Source organism: Lutra lutra, chromosome 15 (assembly GCF_902655055.1).
Source record: "Lutra lutra chromosome 15, mLutLut1.2, whole genome shotgun sequence".
Classification (NCBI taxonomy): domain Eukaryota; kingdom Metazoa; phylum Chordata; class Mammalia; order Carnivora; family Mustelidae; genus Lutra; species Lutra lutra.
The window spans coordinates 20,879,443-20,898,290 of NC_062292.1; the positions used below are offsets into that span (position 1 = coordinate 20,879,443).

The 18,848-nt window shown below is 36.6% G+C and overlaps 1 protein-coding gene across 2 annotated transcripts in view; it reads left to right on the forward strand.

The window, feature by feature from the left end:
- The window catches only part of RNF2 (ring finger protein 2), a 45,601-nt gene extending 27,020 nt beyond the window's left edge, over positions 1 to 18,581 (forward strand). For both annotated transcript variants that reach the window (XM_047705251.1, XM_047705253.1), the window contains exons 2-7: positions 5,225 to 5,313; positions 8,042 to 8,202; positions 8,831 to 9,046; positions 13,303 to 13,575; positions 14,515 to 14,686; positions 14,971 to 18,581. In XM_047705251.1, coding sequence (XP_047561207.1) covers positions 5,227 to 5,313; positions 8,042 to 8,202; positions 8,831 to 9,046; positions 13,303 to 13,575; positions 14,515 to 14,686; positions 14,971 to 15,072 — 1,011 coding nt within the window. In that variant the 5' untranslated portion in view covers positions 5,225 to 5,226 and the 3' untranslated portion in view covers positions 15,073 to 18,581. The remainder of the gene's footprint in view (positions 1 to 5,224; positions 5,314 to 8,041; positions 8,203 to 8,830; positions 9,047 to 13,302; positions 13,576 to 14,514; positions 14,687 to 14,970) is intronic.
- The last annotated feature ends 267 nt before the right edge of the window (positions 18,582 to 18,848 follow it).

The window sequence follows — 18,848 nt, forward strand, 5'->3', positions numbered from 1 at the left end:
GGATACTAGCCGTTTATCTGGTAAGACATTTGCAAATATCTTCTCCCATCCTGTTGGTTGTCTTTTGGTTTTGTTGACTGTTTTCTTTTGCTGTGCAAAAGCTTTTTTTTTTTTTTTAAATAAGATTTTTATTTATTTATTTGAAAGAGAGAGAGAGAGTGAGAGAGAGCACACGAGTGGGGAGGAGAAGGAGTAGCAGGCTCCCCAGTGAGCAGGGAGCCTGATGTGGGGAGATGTGGGGCTTGATTCCAGGTCTCTGGGATCATGACCTGAGCCAAAGGCAGAGGTTGTTAACTGAGGCACCCAGGCGTCCCTTGATTCCCCTGCCTTAAATAGTTCCCTTTCTCCTATTGATTATTTAACCCAGAGCCCCTTTTTGTATCTTTTATATGGTACTCAAGAATTACTAGTTTGTTGTATGCATGTTTGTTCTGTTAATTGTTGGTATTTCTAGCACCTTGTACAGTGCATGGTGCGTAGTAGATAAATTAGTATTTGAGTGAGTGAATGAACGATTTCTAAACTTATGAAAGGATTAGGGAAGGAGAGGGACCCACTCAGATACATAGGCCTATTCTTAGGTCCTTTGGATAGAAAGACTTCAGGAAAATTGAGAACCTGTAAATTAAATTATTGGAAAACTGTCCTAGCCCTGGATAACTCACTGGAAAGCTTTTGTCTAGGTCAGAAATATACATGCGTACCCCAATTTGAAGATCTGATGCTTGCTTTGTGTCTTCAGATTGTGTTTTTGCCGTTAGTATGCCTTGTCATTTTTTTCTAGATGACCAGACATGATGTACTGGGTACAAGGAGCTGCTGTAAATAGGCCTTTAGTTATGTGGTAGTGAGATGTAAGGGGAGAGGTAGGGCTCTATAGTCTTATAATTAGGTCTCAGTCTTTTAGTGAGACTAATACTATGGACTGTGAGCTTCATTAGTGGTTCTTTTGTTTTCCTCCCCCCTTAGGTGGGACAGGATGGCTAGAATAGGGTGGAGTTGGGTATTGCCCTTTCCTAGGTCAGTTAGGTTCTGATAATATCCCAGCATGTTTGGTTCTGATTAACTAGTTTTTCCTAAGGGTAGGCCTTGTTAAGAAGAACATACTGCTCTGGCAAGCATAAGGGGGATTTTTCCTATTATTTCCTGTGGGAATCTGGTCAAGCTTCTGGAGGTAAATGTCATAGTATTTTGGGGGTTCTCCTATGACTGAGTCCTCCTGAAGTTTTTAACTATCAGACTTCTTTGCCCTGAGCCTCTAGCAATTTTTTAAAGATCTTATTTATTTACTTAGAGAAAAAGCAGGAGGGGTAGAGGGAGAGAGAGAGGATCCCAAGTCGACTTCACCGCACAGTGCATGGAGCCCAACGTGGGACTTCTTTCATGACTCTGATATCATGACCTGAACCAAAATCAAGAGTTAGATGCTCAACCCACTGAGCCACATAGGTGCCCAGCAATTTTTTTTTTATTGCACTTCAGACTTCTCTACCTGACACTAATTCCTGTTGGAGTTTCCACTCCTGAATTGCTCTGGTAAGCTGAGATTCCCTGTATTTTGTCTTTCTTGTCTTAGGGGCAGTGGTTTTCTTGGGTTGTCCCCTTGCTTATGGACTCAAGAAGAGTTTTTGATTTTTTAGCCTCTACAGTTTTTTACTTGTTAGGACAAAGTGGTGACTAACATGTGGAACTGGAAACCAGAAGTCTAACCTTTTTCTTGTTCTAATAAAGATAAACTAGGGGTGCCTGGGTGGCCTAGTTGGTTGGGTGTCTGACTCTTGGTTTCATTTCAGGTCGTGAGCTCCAAGTCATGGGATTGCCCGTGGCCAGCTTTGCGCTCAGTGTGGGTTCTGCTTGTCCCTCTCCCTCCCTCTGCTCCCTGCCCCCAACACACGTGTGCTCTCTGAATCTCTCTCAAATCTTTGAAAAAAGATAAACTTATTAAATCTTGCTATGTATAACACGTAAGAATTTCTCATCTCTTTTTGCATATTCTCCTCATTCTGGGTAGTCACTTCTTGGGGGTGCTGTCTTGAAAAAGCTTCTGAGATAACTTTGAGCCCCTTGCAGAAGGATTGCGTGATCTGCCATACATGTGAAGACACATAAGTCAGCATGAAAGTGCCAGGTATTTTCAGTCACTAAAAGAATATCGTGAATATCGTATTGCTATTTCTTCAGCTTTGGTTATTGAAGCTGCAAGCTTTCAAAATCTGCCTGTAACTAAGTTTTTTATCAGATTTATTTTCTATTTCTGCCAAGTTATCTTGTCCAGACTAATGCTCACTTTTTATTTGTATATTCTCTCCACAAAAGTGAGAGCCTAGTTTGTGCAGTTTGTTGGATATCTCTTATTCAAGTATAATTGAGGTGTTATAAGTTGGGTATTAGGCCAGGTAGACCTAGATCTTTTTCTGTTGTACTGCCAAAGATCATCAGGAAGTGGTCCTCCAGGAAGCACATTCCTGTTGCTGCAAAGAATTTCTAAGATTACTTTTTCTGACCTCATTTCTCATCTTTGCCGGCTTCATGTCTTCTCTCCGTCCTTTCAGGTTATAGTTATTCCTAGGTGACCCATTCTTGTTTTCTCTGTCTATATATTAGTAATATCTGTACATAGATAACTCCCAAATACTGTTCATTAAAATGAGAGTTCATTCTCTTACGAAAAACAGAAGCTGTATGTGTTTCACATTCTTGGCTTAGACAAGCAGAAATGCAGCTTCTAACCAAGTGAAAGTAGAAGAAAGGTTTTAAGTGATTTTGGGGAAGGGTAGAGTTTAGATTAAATTTAAATGACACTATATTGGCATAAAGAGGATCTAGTTCTTGAAAGCTTTTCTGTTTAGTGACTGCCAAAAGTAGAAATCTGAGCTTCCTTTTACACAGATAGAGCATGGCCTTTAGGCCATGTATTATGTATATTTATGTATATACTTCTTCTGTGTGTGTTAATTATGTCTTGAGACAAAAAAAAAAAATGGAATTTTTAAATCTTAGTTTCCATTGACCCTCCTTGGCCAGGTCACAGGAGAGGCCACTAGATATTATTGAGATCTACATTGCTGCTATGTTCTCAATAGAGATTGTGGTTTTGATAGTCAGCAAGATTGTATCCATTTTTTGGGTCTCAGGATAACCTGCTGTATTGTTTGGTAAGGTAACATCCATGCAATAGCAGTTAAGACTCCAGATACCAGGAAACATATGATTGTAATATAGACACAAACAGAAAAGACTGGAAAACTTATCAAAGCCACAGAAATCCTAGTTTTGCCAAATACAGGAAAATCTGCATCTACAACTAACTTGTGAATTATTTCCTGAATCTTGTTGCCACAGGAATACAAATATCTAAATCAGATATAATTTGGTTATGTGCAGGAGAGCTGATATCTCTAGAAGTGAGCCTTCAGCAGAAGGCTTTTATTTTATGGTTCCCGTTAATTTGCTGGGGGAGCTTTCTGGAGACAGAAGAAAGGACTATTCTGTTTATAGTGGACCTTAGGTTAACAGTTAAAGGTTGGGACATGGGATTAGGATTTGAAATTATTAGAAATTCCACCTGAGTAATTTTAGTTCTCTGAGAGATTCATTATGTTGTGGTAGGATTTATGGCAGAAATAATGGCACATGTATCTACCAGGAAGCACAGAAAGCTCAAGGAATTTTTGCTTGTTTGGGAGTCCACTAGTTCTGATAAGCAAAACGACTGAGAATACTCAAGGTACACTCAGTGGATGGCCTTGAAATTGTAAAACTTCTTTTTTTAAGGATTTTAAAAATATATTTGAGAGAGCATGAGCAGGAGGAGGGGCAGAGGGAGAACACGCTCTCTGCTGAGCAGGGAACCCGATGCAGGCCTCAGTCCCCGGACCTCTGATAATGACCTGAGCTGAAGGCAGAGGCTTAGCCGACTAAGCAACCCAGGCACCCCAGTCTTGAAATTGTTTAAAAAAAAAAAAAAAAAAAAAATTCACAACTTGCTCATTTGAAAAGTTTCATTATATTTATTTCAAATTTTGTGCTTGGGCAAGGGAGAAACTTCATATGGAATGTGGCTTTTGTTAAAAGAAGAGGCAAGGTATATAGAATTTTAGAGGGGGCTAGAATAGAGGTTAAGTTTCAGGGACGTGCTTTTAGTTCTCAAAGCAAAGTTGCGCTAATTGCTGATTGTGTGAGTTCTTTTTCTTTTTCTTTTTTTAAGGTTTTATTTATTTATGTGACAGAGAGAGACACAGCGAGAGAGGGAACACAAGCAGGAGGAGTGGGAGAGGGAGAAGCAGGCTTTCCGCTGAGCAGGGAGCCTGATGTGGGGCTGGATCCCAGGACCCTGGGATCTTGACCTGAGCTGATGGCAGACGCTTAATGACTGAGCCACCCAGGTGTCCCAAGAGTTAGTTTTCTAAGACCATCTTCTTCTCATGTATCCTAGATCCTATTCCCCTATTCAAAGACAAGCATAGAAATTGGCCTTAACATTGTTCAGTTTATTCATAACTTGAGGGGAGAGGCAGAATTAATATCAGGGTGGTGAGGAGACCTTGAAATCACATTAGGTGGTGAGCCATAGGCAGAACTAGTATGTTTGGCCAAAAGGAAAGAAAAAATCAGGTGGGACACATAACAGTACCCAAATATTTGAAAGGCTGTCATACAGAAAAATTATTAGTCATAATCAGTGTGCCTCCAGAGGGCAGCTGTGGGATGAATAGGTAGCAGTTTTGGGTTCAGCATTCGGAAGAGCTTTCTGTACATTATAAACTGACTTACTATATCAAGTAGGGGATTTTTTTCATGAGTGGAGCTGTGAAAGTAGAGGCAGAATGGTCAGGAGTTTCAAGTACTATGAAGTAGATTTTGTTATCTCTGGCAAGAATTTACCATACTGGAGAGTCTTAAGTTTTCCTGGGATAGTTCTAAGTTCCAGGACCATGAATTTTAGAAGCGTATTTATTGTTTAGGATTAAGACTTGATTTCCGTACATTCGGTAATAATTTTAGGTCTTTCTTTGTGCTACCCGTGAGGCATTCAGAGATTAGCGATGGTCTCTTGCGCGCAGGTAGCTCATATTTATAAATGAAAACATTCTTGCACTTTGAGTTTTTGAGGAGCTGGGGTGTCATTTGATTAGTTTTAGGGTTCACAGTTCTAAAAAATCAGTTTTGAGATTTACTTTCCTTCCGGATGCTGAAATTATTTTTCTTTTCTTTTTATTCTTAGCAATGTCTCAGGCTGTGCAGACAAACGGAACTCAACCATTAAGCAAAACATGGGAACTCAGTTTATATGAATTACAACGAACACCTCAGGTAATGAAGACTAAGATAAATTTGGGGGAAATATGACACATGCGGAAACCGGGATACATTTTTAGAAGATGAAAGCTTGAAAGAACAAAATTGTAATAATGAACTTATATATACGTAGTCTTGTGTATGTTTGGTTTACACTTCATTCATTGATTCAACAAATAATGTCCGTGTATACTTTATACCAGGTCTTACACTAGGCACTAGGTGAAGTGAATAAAATAGATGCGGCACCAGCTTATGGAATTTAGAGACATTAAATGGATAAATCTACAGAAGTACACATTTGCGAAGTGTAAAGGGGGAAAGTCCTCAGTGCTATAATAAATAACAATGGGAGGGGGCACTAGAGAGATTAAGAAGGTAAAGATGGGAAAGACTGGGGGAGGAGCAAGTTTGAAGGAGATAAACATGCTTAAACTGAACTCATTTTGAGATGCCTGTTAGGCAGGCAGAAATGTTAACCTAGGGGTCTGTACTAAATATAAAATTTTGGGGGGGGGGTGTCAGCTATTTTAAGCAATGAAAATAGGATAAGATCACCTGGAGAGAGAGATAAGCAGAGGGGCCCAGAATTTCATCCGAGTAGCTTCAACATTTAGAAATAAAGGAAAAAATGGAAAAGGAGCTGGCAGAGGAGACCTCTGAGAAGGAATAGGCAAAGTAAAGAAAAATAGGAGATGGAGAGAGGATCAAAATCTAAGATGAGGCGTCTTAAAGAGGGAGGGTGTAGTTACTGTGTTCAACACTTCTGAGAGGATAAGTAAGGTGAGGATTACAGAAGTGCATGTTGTATGTGGCAGTCTGTACTTCATGACCTTGGCAGGAGTAAATTCACTTGAATAGATTGTGCTGTGTTGAAGGGGGAAAAATGAAAATGTGTAGGTAATTTTTCAGAGAAGTTTCATTCTGTAGAGAAGCAGAGAAATGGGAGTAGAAACTGGAGGGAAACATGGAATTGGGAAGTTTTAAAACTTTGTTTATAAGATGGGAGATAAGAGGTGCACCAAGGACATCCCCGTGGCCCGCTTGGCTTTCAGGTGTATTGGTCAGATTTCACTAGACAGCAGCCCCATGCAGATACTACTCTAGGCTGATCTAGTGGAGAGTCCAGAGATTGTTGAAGCCTGAGAGCAAATAAAGTAATCGAAAGGATATACTTGAAAAGGGAGGAAGGAAGGTACTTTTGATAGGAAGAGGCATATTTTCTCTTTGTAGCAAGAAAAAAGATGATTTATAAAAAAAGGTCAGAAAATGAGAGAACTCAACAGTGAAATTTGAGGTAGGGTAAACTTTTGAATGTTCAGATATAGGAAGTTCTGCAGATAGAAGAAAAGGTGTGAAATAGCATAGAAAAAACAAGTTTGTTACAAGAGAAACTTATTGCTGAGGGTGTTGAATGCCAGTTTGAAACTTGTGAAATTTTGAGTGGTACCAGTCTGGCTGATTCCCCCCTTTTTTCTACCACAGTGCTAGACACCTGCGCAGGTACATAGATCAAGAACATGGATGGTCAAATTTATCCTGGGCTGGGATTTTGCTAGGCAAGTTTTAAAGAGGAAAAGGACAGACTTGGTTACTAGCTGAGTCGTCGTCATACTCTGATAATTTCCTCATTTGTGAAATGGAGGTTTTAATTCCTGAATCAAAAGTTTGTGTGTATTGAATTAGGTAAAAACACTGAAAGTGCTTTCTATAGAGAGGTTGAGACATAATAAGACATTCAAAAATAGTGGTAGTTACTGTAAATGTAAAGATATTTTACTTGAGTCCTTCATGGGCAGTATCTTAATGGACAATAGTTTCTGTGTCTTTCCCTGTAGAGGAAACACAAGTGTGGAGAGCCAGTGAAAATAGGAAGTCTCAGTAACATATGGGAAGCCTTTTATTTCTACCTGCACCTTCCTCTTCAGGAGCCACCTATTAGACATCTTTCCTCAATCCACAGGAGCCAGGATTGGTAACTTTAGAGCTAGATAATTTGTGCTCAGCGCCACCTTGTGGGAAAGGTGGGTAATGGTGAAGAAAGCAGGAGTCCCTCTGCCGCGGGGAGATGTGCTGGAATTCTACGCTGGAACTCCAAATGCATTTTTGCACTGAAACATTTTTACACATCACACTTAGAAATACTAATACTGGTACTGTGGATTAAATTAGTTTGTAGGTTAGCCTGAGAACCTGACCACTTTGTATAAAACTGCTTCTGTGGATCAAGACTTAAGATTCAAGAAGTGCTTTCGAAATGAAACCCTGTTAAACTGTGTGTAAATTAGAAATACTTGTATTGGAATCTTAAAATATTTAAATGGATGGCATGAAATATATAGTTTGTTATCAAAATGGTAGAATTTGTGGAGATAGAAGAATTAAAGTTTATTTAGCTTTACCTTCCTCATTTTGAAGGTAAGAAGACAATGTTAAATTATTATTTAGAGTCATGTTAATATGGCTGGAACTAGAACGTAAGGCATCTGATTCTAAATTCAGTGTTTTATTATGTTACTTGGCTTTTCAACACATTATTATGTTATTTTTTAGAGTTAAAATAAGATAATTGGTGGGGCTGGGGTGTTGGGGAAGATTATGATAAAACTGAGTTGATAGTGGTGGTGGCTGGGTGATGGGTACATAGTTGATTTTTGTCATTTTCAGTACTTCCGTTATGTTTGAACTTCTCCATAATAAAAAAAAATAGGTAGCATTTAATTTTAAAGTGACTCTTCTATAGGAGGCAATAACGGATGGCTTGGAAATTGTGGTTTCACCTCGAAGTCTACACAGTGAATTAATGTGTCCAATTTGTTTGGATATGTTGAAGAACACCATGACGACAAAGGAGTGTTTACATCGTTTTTGTGCAGACTGCATTATCACAGCCCTCAGAAGTGGGTATGTTGAAATGAGTTATACTAGGTATTTAATTATACCAATATGGTGCTTATATGGGTTTTGAGAAATACGCTCTAAGTATTCATTTGAGAATTGGAAATTTTTCTAAATCTAAGTTTTAATTACTGGAGAATCTTTGTTTTGAAACAGTTGGTTTTATACAGTTTAAAAAGCAAAAAGCTTTATAGCATGAGTATTTGTTTTGAGGAAATTACAAAGCATGAAACAATGGTTCTTCCACTTCTAAATTATATAAAAAGTATCTTCATGAATGCTATTTTAATAAAAGAATAAATTAATATGTACTAGTGATTAAATTTTCCTTGTAGGGCATGGATGTCAAGGAAAATTTATATTAGCAAGGAATAGATTTTTATTTCTAAAATGATTACATTTGAATTATCATTGGAAAGTAATAGAATATTTGCCTATTGGCAAATACTGCCTGAAGTTCCCAAAATCTTGCTTACTCTCCAATCAGATTCTCAAATTCAGATTAATCAGTTTAAATTTCTGTGACTGAGTAAAGGTATTAGAATAGAGATAACTATCCAGAAGTTGGATGTTTTTGTCCTTAGCTCAAAGATACTGACATTGCTTACATTTTCTTTCCCCTCTTTTTATTTAGCAATAAAGAATGTCCTACCTGTCGGAAAAAGCTAGTTTCTAAAAGATCACTAAGGCCAGACCCAAACTTTGATGCGCTTATCAGCAAAATTTATCCAAGTCGTGATGAGTATGAAGCTCATCAAGAGAGAGTATTAGCCAGGATCAACAAGCACAATAATCAGCAAGCACTCAGTCACAGCATCGAGGAAGGACTGAAGATACAGGCCATGAACAGGTACATGGGAAAGAAGGCCAGTGATGGTGGCCGTTTTTCTGAATACTTTTATTCAAGTATTGAATTTACTTAGCAGCCTCCACTTTGAAAAAGATACAACGTCACAATAAATAGAAGTTCTGCATGATTTCCTTTCCATGCACTCATAATATATACCTACAGGCGTTAATAGGGTTTTTGGTTTACAATACTATTCTCTGTTGTACCCACTTCTCCCTCCAATTACCATTTCTTTTTTTTTTTTTTTTTTTTTAAAGATTTTATTTATTTATTTGACAGAGAGAGATCATAAGTAGACGGAGAGGCAGGCAGAGAGAGAGAGAGAGGGAAGCAGGCTTCTTGCTGAGCAGAGAGCCCGATGTGGGACTCGATCCCAGGACCCTGAGATCATGACCTGAGCCAAAGGCAGCGGCTTAACCCACTGAGCCACCCAGGCGCCCTCTTTTTTTTTTATTTCTATAGCAAAACTGCTTGAAAACTTGTGCTCACTATCTCCAGTTCTTCTCCCATTCTGTTTTGAACCCCCTGTATTCAGGCTTTTTTCCCCTCCCCTACCTCCATATCACTTTATCAAATTTTCCATTGACCTCCAAATTGCAAATTTTAATTACTGATTCTCAGACCTCATTTTCCTGTCTTCCTCAGCAGCATTTGACACTTAATTTCTCTTTGAATGGTTTTCTTCACTTGGCTTTCAGGAGATAATATTCTCCTGGTTCCTTTTGTATAAATTAGCTTATTCCTTAACTCAAATTTAACATGTCCAATACTGAACTTTTTATTCTTACTCCCTACTCCTCTTCATTCTTGTTCATTTCAGTTGATCGCAACTGTCATTCCACTTGCTTTAGCCAAAAACTTTGGAGTCACCCTTAACATTTTTCTTTTTTCTCACATTGTATATCCCAATCTGTGAATAAATATATATTTAACTTTTTCCATAATATATCCACATTGGTCTAGGCCACCACCATCTTTCATTTGAAGTATTGAAATAGCCTCCTAATTGGTCTTTTTATTTTCCATGCTTTTCCTTACAAAGTCTATTCTCAGCACATCAGCGAGAGTGATTCTGTTAAATTGAAAGTCAGATCATGGTTCTCCTTTACTTTGAAGCCTCTTATATCTATCTTCTCTTCACTTTCAGGTTAAATGACCTTAATGATGGCTTTCAGCACCCTGCATAATCTGGCCACTTTCTTACCCTCATTGTAGTTTCCTTTCTGATACTTCCTATTATATTCAGGCCTCAGTGAGAGTGATCGTTTTCCAAAGTAAGAGATGCCAGTAAAGCCCCATCCCAGTTTAGTGTTTCTCACCTTGGCTGAACATCAGAATCACAGAATGTTTTAAAATTTTAGGACCTCCAGTATCATCCCAAACCAAACAAATCAGAATCTTTGATTGAGTCCCAGGCATTGCTATTTTTAAGGTTCGGAAGTGGTTTTGAAGATGTGCTACATTGTAACTATATTAAACTGACCTACAACTCTATTGAGCAAAGTAAAATAAAGTATTAAGTGTTGAATGTATTTATTTTGAAAGAGTTATGCATTTCTAAGAGTTTGAGGGACTTTAGTGGTGCTCATTTTAGATACCATTTTAAGCAGGACAAAGAGTCCCCTTTGCAAAATTTTTTATAGATAGTCCTTTGATTTTGCTTGAACATTTCTAATGGTGGGCGTATGTGATAGAAGCTCCTTTCGTTTGTTCACAACTTTATTACAGTTTCCTTGCTGATCTTCAGATTTCCGAAGCGTGGTTTTGTCTCAAGGCCGTTTATACTTCTTATTCTCTCTTTAAGGAACCTTCCTCCAGATAATCCACATGGCACACTCTTTCTTCAGATGTCTGCTAAGTTCCCATCTTCTACCTCAGGACCCCAACCATCTTACCCTCCCTTCTTCATTTTTCTCCATAGAACTTATTCTCTGACATGTATGTGTTACCTGCTACATAGAACAATATAAGCCCTTAGAGGGCAGAGAGACTGTCAGTATTTCTGATTGTTATAATTGCAGTGCATAGAACAATGCTTGGCTTCAGATAGCTGCTCAGTGACTATTTCTGAATGTATGAATTTTTTTAAGTTCTATTATATTGAATTAAAATTAGTTTCTTATGTGTAGCAATCTTGATCTGTCTTTGTCAAAATATTTATGTTGGATTCTTATTTCAGATTCTGCTTCTTTCTACTAGTTCTTTAAACAGTAAAAGCTAATTTTTTTTTTTTTAAGATTTTATGTATTTATTTGTCAGAGAGAGAGAGTGTGTACAAGCAGGGGAAGCAGCAGGCAGAGGAGAAGCAGGCTCCCTGCCGGGCAAGGATAGACGCTAAATATTGACATTCCTAATTACTGTTATTGTTCCTCAAATGACATTTAAGTTTGATGGTGTAGGTCTTGAAATGCTACCTCTAGAATGGTATGGAGTATTATACATATGATTTGATAAATGCAAGATATAATAAGCTATTCATCTCTATTATGAACATTATTTTAAGAATGATGACTGAAATAAATTGACCCAGGTCTGTCAACCTCACCCTTTTTTGGAAAGAAGTTTGGGATAAAAATAAATACATTAAGACAAGTAACCCTGTTAGATTACTTTATAATCAACTGAAACAACTTTGCTTTTGCTTTAGTTGTAGATTTTAGGAAATAATTTAAGTGTGGTCTTTATATTTTCACTGTTGTATTTTTCTGTTTCTTAATTTTGACCTGTTCATATCATATATATGTATTTTAAATTGTGATAAAAAAGATATAATGTAAAATTTACCATCTCACCCATTTCTAAGAGTACAGTTCAGTATTATAAATACATTCACATTAATGTATAACCAAGTTCCAGAAATTTTTTATCTTATAAAACTGAAATTCTGTACCCATTAAACAACTCATTTCATCATCTCTTGGTGACCACCATTCTACTTTCTGTTTTGATGAATTTGACTACTTTAAATACCTCATATACATGGAATCGTGAATGGCTTATTTCACTTTTTGTTAAGATTTTATTTATTTATTTGACAGACAGAGAGAGATCACAAGTAGGCAGAGAGGCAGGCAGAGAGTTGGGGGGGTGGAAAGCAGGCTCCCCGCAGAGCAGAGAGCCTGATGCAGGGCTCGATACTAGGGTCCTGAGATCATGACCTGAGCCAAAGGCAGAGGCTGAGCCACCCAGGTGCCCCTTATTTCACATTTTTAAGACTCATATTTCACTATATCTTTTTATATCTTTTTGGATCATAGTTTTGTCATTTGATATGTTAATGATCCCCACTTAATTTTGAAATGATAGATTTCATAAACAGTATTTTGTGTTTTTGTTGTTTTAAAAAAAAAAAAAAATTACAGGTTCTTGAGCATGTTTCCTAAGCAGTAGACTATGATTTGCTTGTACTGGCAGTAAACAAGTAATAATGATACTATCTTAGAAGTGCAAGTCATTTCTCATATTTCTTTCATATACAGGTAGAGAGGGGGGCAGTGCGGTAGAATGTGCATCACATCTTAGTTCTAGTTCTGGTACTTACTAGCTTATAACCATAGAGCTTTGAACTTCAGTTTCATTGGTTTTCTCAACTATAAAATGACGAAAATGTTAACTACCGTGATGATCGTTTTCCGTAACCATTGTTTTGATAAGTAAGTCAGATCGGTACACAAAGCACCTTGCCCAGTTATTGGTGTTTTTTTGTTTGTTTCTGTTTTCAAGCTTGTTAGACTGCTTCTGTATCCATGCTTGTGATTTAGCTATCCATCTCATTTTGCTCACCAGCATAATTTTATTTTGTATTAGCAGACTTTGAGTGAGGTTGTCAGGGAGGGACTGCTTAACGTTCTCTTAAATCTTGTTTCCATAAGAACCTTTAATTAAAGAGGCATGAATATCTTCCTTTAAAACTTTTACATTTTCATTTCTGAATCATGTCTTTGTTTAGATTTTATCAACATGTAAATGATATAATTCCTATAGTCAACAAAGAAAATTATTTTTGTGACTATAAACATTTGTTTAAGTGACTATAAACATTTGTTTAAGTCATTCAAATATATCTGTGTGAGTAAGGTTCTTTAGAAATTTCTGGGACATGAAGTTTTAAAATAAATGCCATTATCCAGCTTGGAGCAAATTCAGTTATGAAGACTTTTTTAGAATTCTAAAGTTCAGTAAACATGTTTCAAAATCAATGCATTCAAAAGGTCCAAATATAAATTTTATACAATTCCTTATTTTTCCTTCACTAGATTACAGCGAGGCAAGAAACAACAAATCGAAAATGGCAGTGGAGCAGAAGACAATGGTGACAGTTCTCACTGTAGTAATGCTTCCACACACAGTAATCAGGAAGCAGGACCTAGTAACAAACGAACCAAAACATCTGACGATTCCGGGCTTGAGCTTGATAATAACAATGCAACAGTGGCAATTGATCCAGTAATGGATGGTGCTAGTGAAATTGAATTAGTATTCAGGCCTCATCCCACACTAATGGAAAAAGATGATAGTGCACAGACAAGGTAAGTGTGTAGGTTAGCTTCAGATTATTTGAATTCATAATACTTAATTTGGAGTTAAAAGGCAATTTTGTGTAAGAAATAAGGGCAGTATTTGTCATGCCATTGATTGCCAGGGTTCTTTTGGATGTTCTGGCTGCCTAGATTACAATTTTCTTTCTTCTTCGTGTGCTTCCTACCCACATTTGTGTATCTAAAAGGAGTGACTCTGGGGCGCCTGGGTGGCTCAGTCTGTTAAGGCTCTGCCTTCAGCTCAGGTCATGATGCCAGAGTCCTGGGATTGAGCTCTGTGTTGGTCTCCCTGCCTAGTGGGGAGCCTGCTTCTCCCTCTTCCCCTGCCCCTCCCCCCACTCACTCATGCTTTCTCTCTCTCTCTCTCATATAAATAAATATAATCTTAAAAATAAATGAATAAAGAAAAGGAATGAGCCTCCTAGGTAGAGGGGGAAGAAGAGTCCTTTAACTTGTTCAAAGAGTGATTGAATTATAAACCATGCTTTAAGAAAAAGTGTCAAGATTAGTGCTTCTTGACTGTTTTAAAAACCAGAAAATTGATCAGTTCTTAGTATAAAATTTGCTCAGAATTTTATTATTCCTCTTGCTGCTGTAGATGGTAGAATTCTACTTCTTGGGGTTGAGGGGTATTTTTTTTCCCACTGCTGCAGTACTCCTTATATTTGTTTGATTTTTGTCATGTCATATTTACAGATGGTAAGGTAGAGCTTTCATGCCCTTGTAGACAGATGGTGAGTTTGTACTTTCCCCTCTTCTGCACCTTGCAATAAAAAATGTTTAGATAATAGAGGAGTAAATTTTTGGTACTCTTTTATCAGCAATTGAGACATTTACATTTTATTCAGTTTGTTAGAAATGTATTCTATAATTTGAGTATGTTTTTATCATTAGTGTAGAAATTAAATTATTAATGATTTATTTTTCCAGATACATAAAGACTTCAGGTAATGCCACTGTTGATCACTTATCCAAGTATCTGGCTGTGAGGTTAGCTTTGGAGGAACTTCGAAGCAAAGGAGAATCAAACCAGATGAACCTTGATACAGCCAGTGAGAAGCAGTATACCATTTACATAGCAACAGCCAGTGGGCAGTTCACTGTGAGTATTTAAAAGAATAGGCTGTTGAAACCGGGAGCACATTCACCATCTGAGACTGGCAGGTGTTTTGGTGGGGCCTAATAAAAATGTTCAGGACCCTGAGACCCTGACAGAATGAGAAATTGCAATGGGGTAATTATTTTGATATCTTTTGGTTGTCCTTTTATGAATAGTATGTGACAAGTTTTATCCTAAGAGTAAAAAAAAAAAAAGGACTTTGATGTTTGTTTCATCTCACTGCTGTGCTTTGAATAGTTTTTTAATTGTTTCTTTTTCTGTTTTAGGTATTAAATGGCTCTTTTTCTCTGGAATTGGTCAGTGAGAAATACTGGAAAGTGAACAAACCCATGGAACTTTATTATGCACCCACAAAGGAGCACAAATGAGCTTTTACTAAAACCAAGTCTGAGAATGAACTTTTTTTATAGCCTATTTCTTTAATATTAAAGATGTAACGTCTTTACTTTTACGGACAGAATCTTGGATATGTTGTTCAGTTTTCTTTCTGAGCCAGACTCGTTTACACTATTAGAATCTTTTCCCCTTAATTTAAAATTTCCTTTTTGGAAGGGACTGCAGTTATTCAGGACTTTTTCTTTCCTTTTAAAAATATATCTAAGTTGTATGTTTTCATGAAGTATGGTTCCATTTGGAGCACCCTTTTGACCCAGGAATTTTTCACAGTTCCATATTCTTAAGTGAAGATTCAGTTGGCTGTCCTTTTCCCTCCCCTCAAAAGTTTTTTAGGCCTACAGAATGTTAAATAATATGTATTTTGACTTTTTTTCCTGGAGTCTTGTATATTTATAGTTTTCTATATAAGCTGTAGTATCTTCATGAAGACCAAGGCTCAAACTTACTGTGCTTAAAAAACAATTCTCATAGGATTATTATTTTCATGGTATTTTCTTCCATAATATCTCATTTTTTAAAAAAGGTTCTTTATGAACTTAGTGTCCATTGTCATGCAATGTTATTTTTTTCCATTTTTTCCCTCTAATTTTGGAATTTCTGATCCTGGGAAAGAGAAACAAAATGTCAAGTTCTATGAGAACTTGGTTCATTTACAGATTTCACTGAAGAAAGAAAAATTAAATTGGTCTTATGTAGTCTTCAAGTGTATATTTAAAGAGGTCTTTTTGTATTAGCTTTACTGTCACTTCAGTTCCTTTATTATGAGTGTTTGATGTTTTTTCCTATTAAAATACCAGAGATATGGAGATATTTTGCACTTTAGCCTTGATGAAAAGTACAAGATATGTTCAAAGCTTCCCTAATTCTTTTCTTCTTGGTAGCCACGTAAGTTTCAAGAATATAACATGGCACATAGAACTAACTAACAACTGGAAAACAAAGTTTACTTCAGTTTGAAAAGTGTGTTCAGCGTTTTGGGTGGCCCTATCACTTTGTAAATTTGGTGCTCTGCTAATCACACTCTAGAGAGGCAAGGTAGTGGAGCTTGAGCCCTGCCTTAGTGAAAGATTATTTTGTAGAAGAATGTCAGCAAGTAGGGTAAAGTCATTTTGTTCTTCTTAATTTAGTTTTATATTTAGAGACAGTGTTGGGCTGTTAGAGCCAGAAGGCTTTATGACGACAGATCAGAAATAAGATTGACTTGTGTGTTGCTTTTCATCACTGTCCTGATTCCAGGTATGTTTCCAGGCTTATAAATATCACAGTATTTACAAAGACTTGATTGCATTGAGAAATTAACCTCAAAGGGTTTTTTGGTTTTTTTGCCCACCAGGGTTGAGTAGTCCTCCAGTTCCATTGTAACTAAATAACCTGTCTAGACATTGTAAATATTTATCTGTCATTTTTGACAGATTGCGGCCAGCTTGATGTTTTAAATCTTCAGTCCAATATGAAAACTTAAAGGCTCATTAAATTTTTTACTGTCTTACTGAAAATATTTCAAATCTGTTTTTATAGTTTTATTGTGCCATGAAATTTGAAGACCACCAAAAATCAAGGGAAATTTTGTATTCAATTCCTTTTCTGGTGTAATGTTAAGTTGTATAGATTATTAATGCATGTCCACTGCATATAACCCTGGTTTTGTGATATAACTGCTTAGATTTTATTCGTGATATTAGATTAGTGGTTGCATTAAATAACTAAATTCCCATTGTGATTAATTGAAATTTTGTCTTGAAGCAGAAAATTATTTGTGAATATAAGCTTTGTGCTTAGAGAATGTGTTTCTATCTGTTGGTATGGGAGGATGTAAACTGCGTCATTAGTGAATTCATTAGATGTGTAATTCTTTGCAAAATATAATAGGTATTTGGTAGAGCGTAGAGTGTAGTTTGTGTGTGTGTGGTGGGTGGGTACTGGGGGGGGTGTGTGTGTGTGTGTGTGTGTGTGTGCGTGTGTGTGGTGGGTGGGTACTCTTTATCATCACCACCAACCAAGGTTTTGTAATTCTTTATCTAAGTAACTTGTATACCCACTCTTTCAATTGAAGAACAAAAGGCTCACCAAATGAGGTAAGGGCCTTTAAGATACATTATCATTTTAAAATTTATTATAGTAAAATATACATAACCAAATTTACCATTTGAACCATTTTTATGTGTATAAATCAGTTGCATTAAGTACATTCATGGTGTTGTGTACATCACTGCTATCTAGTTTCACAACTTTAAGCTCATCATCCCAAACAAACTCTGGATTCATTAAACAGTAACTCCCCATTCCTTTCCCCATCCTCATCCCTCAAGCCCTTGGTAAACTTTATTGTTTCTCTCTTTGAAGTTGACTATCTTAGGCACCTTTTATAAATGGAATCATATAATATTTGTCCTTTGTGTCTGTCTTACTTCATTGAGCATGTTTTTAAGGTTCATCCATGTTGTATATTTATGTTACATTTTGTTTATCCATTTATCTTTGGATGGACACAGATTGATGGACACTTTTTGCTGTTCGAATAATGCTACTTTGTTCATTTTTGTACAAGTATCTGTTTGAGTCCCTGTTTTAAATTCTTTGAGTATATACCTAGAAGCACAGTTGCTGGAATATACAGTAATTCTATGTTTAATTTTTTGAGGAACCCCAAACCATTTTCCCCAGGCCCTGCACTGTTTTATATTCTCACCAGCAGTGTACTAGGATTGCAGTTTCTCCACATTCTCACCAACACTTGGTATTTGTTTGTTTTTTAATAGTTACCCTAATGAGGGTAAAGTGTTATTTCATTGTGGTTTTGATTTACATTTCCCTAAAAGCTTGTGATACTAATCTTTCATATGCTTATTGGCTGTTTGTATATCTTCTGTAGGAAAATGTTCAGATCTTGCTCATTTTTAATTGGGTGGTGATTTGTTGAATTGTAGGAGTTTTTTAATCTATTATCAGATGTAGAAATACTTTGTCCCATTCTGTGGGTTGCTTATTTACTCTCTTGGTAGTGTCCTTTGGTGCACAAAATTTCTAATTTTGAAGAAGTCTAGTTTGCCTGTTTGTGTTGTTTTCATTGTTGCCTATGCTTTTTGTGTCCTATCTATTCAAGAAAGCATTATCAAATCCAGTGTTAGGAACGTCTTATATATGTTTTCTTCTAAGAGTTTTATTTATAGATTTAGCTATTATATGTAGGTATTTGATCCATTTTGAGTTTTGTGCATGGTAAAAGGAAAGGATTCAGCTTTGTTGTTTGCTTTTGGATATCCAGTTTTCCCAGCACTGTTTGTTGAAAAGACTGCTGTTTTTCCATTACATTGTCTTGGCAGTCTTACTTGAGATTAATTGACTATGTTTGTGAGGGTTTATTTCTAGGCTCTGTATTCCACCTGGTCTATATATATGATTGTCCTTTTGCCAGTACCACACTGTTTTGATTACTGTAGCTTTGTTGTAAGTTTTACATTATAATTTAAAATTCTTTGAACCCTGTGAAGATCATGTTTCCCTTGTACATTTTAGGAAATTGAGGGTCAGGATTCTGATTTAGATATCTAAACGTGAAATAATTGAAATCAGCTAGATGAGAAAAGGTGACCTTTTTTTTTTTTTTTTTGAGAAAAGGTGTCTTTTTATAATCCCCTCACATTTCTACTTAGAAATACTTGCTTTTATAAAAATAAAATAGAAACATAGTTTTAAGAAAGGAATATATGCATGCAGTTGTTGTCATTATAAAAATTACTTCCTTGAG